The sequence below is a fragment of the Penaeus vannamei genome, chromosome 11 (assembly GCF_042767895.1).
Source record: "Penaeus vannamei isolate JL-2024 chromosome 11, ASM4276789v1, whole genome shotgun sequence".
Lineage (NCBI taxonomy): Eukaryota > Metazoa > Arthropoda > Malacostraca > Decapoda > Penaeidae > Penaeus > Penaeus vannamei.
Window position 1 is genome coordinate 31,144,621 of NC_091559.1, and position 7,500 is coordinate 31,152,120.

At 36.9% G+C, this 7,500-nt stretch overlaps 3 protein-coding genes across 4 annotated transcripts in view; 2 read left to right on the top strand and 1 right to left on the bottom strand.

The window, feature by feature from the left end:
• Positions 1-6,289, bottom strand: part of Tbp (TATA binding protein) — a 7,246-nt gene extending 957 nt beyond the window's left edge. Inside the window, exons 1-6 of the mRNA XM_027380954.2 lie at positions 6,165-6,289; positions 3,559-3,818; positions 3,145-3,290; positions 2,183-2,426; positions 1,076-1,179; positions 830-924 (exon numbers count right to left, since the gene is read on the bottom strand). Coding sequence (XP_027236755.2) covers positions 830-924; positions 1,076-1,179; positions 2,183-2,426; positions 3,145-3,290; positions 3,559-3,795 — 826 coding nt within the window. The 5' untranslated portion in view covers positions 3,796-3,818; positions 6,165-6,289. The remainder of the gene's footprint in view (positions 1-829; positions 925-1,075; positions 1,180-2,182; positions 2,427-3,144; positions 3,291-3,558; positions 3,819-6,164) is intronic.
• A 377-nt stretch (positions 6,290-6,666) lies between these two features.
• The window catches only part of LOC113828012 (uro-adherence factor A), a 17,858-nt gene continuing 17,024 nt past the window's right edge, over positions 6,667-7,500 (top strand). The window contains exon 1 of the mRNA XM_070127210.1: positions 6,667-6,815. The gene's annotated coding sequence lies outside the window, so the exon portion shown is untranslated. The remainder of the gene's footprint in view (positions 6,816-7,500) is intronic.
• LOC138863187 (uncharacterized) overlaps positions 6,925-7,500 on the top strand; it is an 8,604-nt gene continuing 8,028 nt past the window's right edge. For both annotated transcript variants that reach the window (XM_070127213.1, XM_070127211.1), the window contains exon 1: positions 6,925-7,223. The gene's annotated coding sequence lies outside the window, so the exon portion shown is untranslated. The remainder of the gene's footprint in view (positions 7,224-7,500) is intronic.

The window sequence follows — 7,500 nt, forward strand, 5'->3', positions numbered from 1 at the left end:
GGGAAAAGAGAAAGAAAGATGTTAATAAAAAAGAAAATTAAACAGAGATATTTTATTTGTTTATCTTTTCTATTATTCATCTTCATGGAAAATCTTAATAAAATGAAAAGTAAAAATTTACAATTCCCACCATTTTTGTTATTTACCAATATACCAATTTAAACTCATCTAACAACAAATACCTATGCAGGCTATAAAAACATTTAATAAGTCTATTTAACAATACATCTAATAGGTTAAGATGACTGGCGACGAACATTACAGCGCTCATATATTGTGTGTAAAAGTAGAGTGACATCTGACCATAATCAGGGTTGTGGGATCATATGACGAATGCACCACTGTGCAGTAATTATGTCACGTGTTCTTCCTGGACTCAAGGAGGCTCTTAGTTTTCTGTGGTAACTCACAGTGGCGTCTGAAAATCGAACAGCCAGAGTCTGGACTGGTGCTGCCTATACCCCACACCACTAGACACAACAGCTTGGAGACACCATGCTCCCAGGGAGAGAATGATAAACTCTCCTTTCTTGTTCCCATTTTCTATGCACAATGTGTCAGTTTGCCTCCCACCAGGTATTGCAAATAGCAACACATCAGCTAGGATGTATCACAGGTCGACTAAGAGTCGCAAGTTTTTCCTACAGATCTGGTCAACAACACTTGATTTTCTTAAAGAAAAAGAAGAAGAAGAAGAATGAAGAAGAAGAAGAAGAAGAATGAAGAAGGAGAAGCCGCCAAACAGCATTTAAAAACATATCTTAGTCTACTAAGTAAAAATAATAATGCTAAATATATAATAATAACTAATGATAACTAAATAACTTACCTGTGAGCACGACCTTTCCTGAGACGAAGATGAGGAGTACAATACGAGGCTTGACCATTCGGTAGATCAAGCCAGGGAACAGCTCTGGCTCGTAGCTGGTGTCAAGAAGGTAAAAAAAAAAAAATAAATAAATAAATAAGTAAATAAATTAATAAATTAATTAAATTCATGGGACAACATTGTAAATTAAGTAACATATCCACTACAGGTAATCATAAACACTATACAATCGACAAATAGACTTACCTGCTGAACTGACTGTGTGTGAGAACAAGACCCTCTAGTCGGATAGGGAACTTGACATCACAGCTTCCGACCATATTCTGGATCTTGAAGTCCATGAATTTGGCCTGTTACAAGTAAAGAAAAAAGGAAGAAAAGGAAGGAGGAAGGAGGTTAGAATGATTTGGTTATCAGTAATGAATTTCTCTTAATTTTGTTCATCTTAATTATCTTTTTTCCTTCCTTCTATTAAACCTATCTTTGAACCAATTGATGCTGGGATGGAGCAGGTCAATGCCCCATCCACTGCACTTTAAACTTACTGATTTTATCTAAATATAGGTTTTGTTTAAATATCTAGCACCAAGGAGCTGGTTATTATGACTTCCTGATCTCACCTGTTTACATTATTACTTGAGGTTATTATTTTTATTACAATTAGTGTTGTGGATACACTCAAACCTTTATGAGCTGACTACAAGTTAACAGGGCAGTCACATTTTTTGTGTGCTAGTGTGTTTAATTGGTTTAGTATTCATCATTTTCCAAAATAATAAATACAGTACTGTGTTATTTCTGTCTTTCTTAATGTATTTGCTGATATTATCCACTGACAACCATGCCAAATTGAGTGTGAGCTGAAAGCTGGCTCAAGCCCACTGCACCATCTGAATGCCAGGCAGGGGCCCAGGCCTCACCCAATTAACTGTAGCCTGCTGGGCAAGGGCCACTTAGTGTCAGTAATTACATACAAATGGCTATACTGGACTGATGTCCTACCTTTGGTCCATTAAAAGGAGGTTTGAGTGTTATGCTATAATAATAATATTAACAATGAAAATAGTACTACTACTACTACTAATAATAATAAAACATTCATGACAATGATAGTTTTAAAACAAAACTTTCTTCCTTAAAAATTCAAGGAACAGAGTGAGGTCAGGCAGACTGCTCAAAATTAACTCCTTGGTGATTAAGTACATGTGGAGCATTGTGTGTGTAAGCAAAATTGACAAAACAAAACTACAGTGGATAATGCATGTACCTAGCACCAACGGTATAGGAAACTCTGTAAACTGGTCTAATAAGTATCAAGATTACACTGCGAAAACATCAACATCAGGAACCTACCGGGAACCCAAGCTTTTGCACTATTCTCGCATACTTTCTTGCTGCAAGTCTGGAGTCTTGCTCACTCTTGGCTCCTGTGCATACCATTTTGCCTGAGGAGAAGATGAGGGCTGTCGTCCGAGGTTCTCGAATACGCATGATGACTGCGGCGAATCGCTTGGGATTATATTCTGCATTACGAGCGTGGAGTGCAATTTTCTTCAGCTCCAACTTGCAGCTGAGGTTCACTGTTGACACAATGTTCCTGAAAATATGAGAAAAGTAAGGGACAGAGGAAAACATGGGCCTACAGGAGTGATCTACTGAGGACATTGCAGCTAAATTCCTGCCTCTGTGATTCAGAAAATAACAGGAAAGGAAGAAAAAATCTACAATATAAAGGTTAGTCAGAAAATGTCCCTATTCTCAATAACTCATTATCAATTTTAAATGCCTATCTTTATTTTCTTTTAAAAGTACTCCCCAACAGACTTTGCACAGACCAGTATTCTGTAGAATTACTTCTGGTAGGCTCAAGGTGTTTCACATTCACATCTTCAAGGTTCCATCATGTCTAATTGTACTGAGCAACTGATCTAAAATCTTAGCATTCACCATATTCAAAGTGATTGTTCATGTATACTTGATACATCTGGAAATTTTCTGACCTGCACTCAAATTTCTGTCCCTCTAGGACAGATATAAATACTAAAATATACAAAGCATTGTTTTTCCTATCGCTGCAATCTAATGAAAAGATAATCTCTGTTATCACTGTATTCATTTCTTCCCTTACTTTAAAAATATGAACATTAATAAAAAGGAGTTTTAATTATTACTATTAGAAACAATCAGTTCCATTACAGTTATCATAGCAATATACTTCTAAATCAAAATCATTTATTACAAACTCTTTCAATACTAAATAAAACCTTAATAAGCCTAACCAATCATAAGAAAATGGCTTCCTGGCTTCAACTCACTGTAACTGTGGTACGATGCCAGGATCAGCCGAGTGTGGGGTCATAGGGGTCATGGGTCCTCCTATGGGGGTGGAAGGTCCTGTGGCTGAACCAAACATTCCGGCCCCAACCTGTGAACCTCCACCCACAGCTGGAGACATCATGCTCTGTAGAGAGTAGGTCGAGTAGTAGGTATAATAATGCCCACCAGGGATAGATATATGTTTGCTAAGAAGGCGCGCAACTGTGTGAAGTTATGATATACCTATATCATGTGATATTTAAAGATTTACATTAAATGTATGAAGCAAAGACTCACTTGTACTGTTACTACTACCACCATTGATAACAGTAATATTATCAAACACTAATAACAATGATAGTAATAATATCCATTTTGTCAAAATAAATTTAAGAAATAACACAGAAACTAACTGGTGTCTGTGGCTGCATTAAGGTGTGTGGCGTAAACCCACTGCCAAAGGTCTGTGGCTGCTGCCCCATCTGCTGTCCCTGCTGCTGTTGCTGCTGCTGTTGGCTGTGTTGCTGGGCAGACTGCTGCTGCTGTTGCTGCTGGGCCGCTGGGAGGATCATCTCCTCTTCCTGCGAGTGCTGCAACGGTGTCCCGATGCTGGGGATGCTGAACCCCGGGGAAGGCAGCATGTGATCCATGCTTGTGTTTGTGGTTCACCGGCCTTGGGAGGAAACAAAAACTGTCATCAGTTTGTATTATTTAAAATGACACTTACTAAATCTAAATAAAACAGTAAATTGAACAAGGTTACATTTATGGATACAATCAAACAGATTACATTATTAAATGCAGATAATAGATTATACATTTCCATGTTTCAAAAGTTCCAAAACAAAATGCTCAACTCTTAAAAGATATTGGTATAAATTATGTGCATATTTATTTTTCATTTTATTTATTCTATTTACTACCAATATTTGCTAATTATAAAGAGCAGGACCAGGCATATGTTCACTGGCTTCATTATAGGCATTCTTCTTAAATGTCCAAAATAGGACCGTGTAAACACTACTGCAGTGTCACATCAACCTCATTTGCCACATCTCACACTTTCCTTCACTCTCCTACACCACCACAGAATTATCTAACATTGATGGAGGAAGCATGAGCTTGACAAAAACAAGTAAATGGTGGTGGTGGTGGTGATGGGGGGGGGGGGATAACTATGCTGTAATGAATACTTTAGCAAAACTTTACAACAGGACCACATACGTCTGAGACTAAAGACATGGTTCAACTGGTCTTGTATACGTCTAGGACCTGACTTTTATCCAAGTGCCCACCCAGACATAGTGTTTCAACTGCAAAAAGCACCACTACGCACAGTAATAATCATTTCAGCAACATAGAGCACAAGGACTTATTCCCTGTTTCACTATAGTTCGTATTTTATGGTGTATATATTTTTAAGAAAGAAGCACACAAACCGATATATCAGATTCAAAATTATTAATGCTAATCTGACGGGATATCGACGAGAGGATAGATCCTGTTTCAATTTAGCCATTTCTTTATATTTGTTTTTGATAATAAAAACAAATTTTGTGATTATTAACTCTAAATGTTTTATGTAACTTTATTTATATAACTTTTGTTGACTTTATTGATATTAATAGTTTCTTTACAGACAAAAATTTTAAATTGCACCCTGAAAAGCTCAGAGATGCCCGAGGAAAAAGAATTCTGATTCATGTCATTGCAAGCTCCCCTCAGCCCCTAGATTTTGCACCAAAGTGACCCAATTTTGCCCATATAGCCATGCATATGACCAGACCTGCATGTACACAAGACCAGTTGAACCGCGCCTTAAATGCACAACTACACAAAGATAATTTCATGAACCAAGATTTACCCTAACCTGGGGGTTCTGCCCCTAGACCCCATACAGATTGCCGCATTTCCCTAGCCCGTAAATTCTGTAACCCATTAACGCCAGTATATATTGAAGTCGAAAATAAAAGATTCCGGCAGCTACAAAATCGGCGGGCAGAGCTTCCCCGGAGTCTGTCTGCCCACCAGCAGCGGCCTGCTGCTGCGTCGGAGCTTGAACCCTGAAACAACATCACACTGGCAGGACGCCTGGCAATGTTTATTTTTTCAGGTGTCTCACATGTAGGACACCTGTCGTTATTGGGTTAACCCACTAGTGTCGGTATATTTTGAAGCCAAAAATAATAGTTTCAGGCGGCTTCAAAATCGGTGCACGGGCAGATTCCGGGCCATGGCCTGTAACAGAATCAAAGTGCATGCTCCAATCCAATTACAGACAGAATCAGAGTGCATGCTCCAATCCAATTACACTAGCGGGATGCCTGGCAATGTTAATTTTTCACAGTGTCTCATATGGGGGACACCCATCATAAATGGGTTAATTTTGTAAAGATGGTGAGCAACTTTAACCAATAATTCTTCTAGAAAACTCATATTTGCATTCGTTTTTTAAACAATCTGAAACTTCTTGGTTAACATCTCCTACTTAGCATACTTGACATGCTCAATAACCACATGGAAATCCATCAATTCTTCAGATAGTCTAGGCAACAGCTTCAAGAATTTTTTACATAATACAATACCCTTCTTTCTATTATGGCTTGTATTGTAATCTCAATTCAATAATCAAGTCTTTCCACTCTATAGTACTAAGTGTTATGATTTACTTATATCAACTGATGAAAGAAATTCTGGAAAATTATTGTGTCCTATCAGGTAAGCCTACCGTAGACAATATGAGGAATATCAAGATGATTTCGATAGAACTCAAAATCTCGCCCGGAAACGTTGGTAATGTACACCCGACAGAAAATCAAACCAGATTACTAAAAAACACGAGGAAAGGGTACTTGTCAAAGATTATGATATATTAGATAGGTACTCCCAAATCTGTTTTCTTCTCATAGGAAAATAAACTTCTTAGTATCTCCGTCTTTTCTTCTTCCATCTATGACACCCTACATTTTCTTGCGAAACGGCAAAAATAAAGAATGGCTGAAATAAGTTATAAATTCACCTTAAACGAATAAAATGTGAGTCGCTGTCTACACGGCAAACTCAGCGCTTTGAGCCGATGTAAACAAACACAAAGTTCACTGTTGGACTAAAACTTTCTTTTTCATTTATTTATATATATTCTGCATACTATCTTTTATCTTTCAAGTTTTAAAAATATATGTGGATGTTTAATGTGTTTAAACGATGAAAATTTGCTTTAGCAAACAGCTTTCGAAAAGGATTTTTTTTCTGCAGAAAAAAATATTGTTGTAATTTTATTTCATACTAAAGCTTCACTTATTGTATCATGTTTAAAATTTCGATTCAAATTGCTCTATCTTTTCTGGAAAAAAAATAGATCCTCATTTAAAGGTCCTTTTACATACGCGGACACTTATCCCTTCCTTCTCAAATACATCATGTATTCGTGTAGAAATCTTTACATAAGCAAAAGAAATAATTATCCGATTAAATATGCAATAGCAAAAGACACGGACTTTCTAAACAATTTCATAAATTTAAACGGTGGGTCCCTAATAACATCAAGGACCGCCATCTTGGACCAAATGGGTAAACCGCGGGTAATTTTGATATAACGGAGATTCAAAATCGTATTCTGTTTTGGGGGTTTTCTCCCTCGTCGCTTCATCTACTTTGGTCACAAAAAACGGTAAGTAATGACAAGAAGAGGTTGTTTAAAGATAAATTTGAGAAAGGTTGGAGAAAGAAGAAAAAAGAGAATAACCAAAAGGGCGTAGTATCTGGTTTGTGTTTTTTTCTTTTTTCCTTTTTGTGTTTGTTTTTAATTTGTAGGGAAGGGAGTATGATGTACGTATGTAATTATTCATTTACAAATATTTTGTATATTTCATTTGCTGCAATCAGTCCTCTGAAATTACTTTATAAGACAAAAACAAAGATAAAGACATTTGAAATTGATACAACGAGCAGCGTAGTGTCTTTTGTAGCCGGCAGCCGGTCAGCCATTTCTAATCTTCCCCAGCAGTTGCTAACGAACTCAGAACACCGTCTTTATACACTGCAGACATTATTTTTGCACAAATTGCACTCTGATAATGTATGGAATGTACATGTCACAGTAATGTTGCTTCAGTTTATACTTCAAATGTAGTAGTTGTTATGTTAGTTACATTGCTCAACATGTGTAAGGGATTTGAAGTTGATTATGTGTAGAGGAATTGGGTAGTTTTTCTTTTTTTTTTTTTTTCTTTTCCTTTTTTTTTTTACAGAAGCTGCAGGTTGGTGATACTAATGAATTGGGTATTAAAGGCCTGTGAAACCCGTTGAGATCTAGATTGACCTTTATTGCATAAAACAGATTTAGCAGATTTACC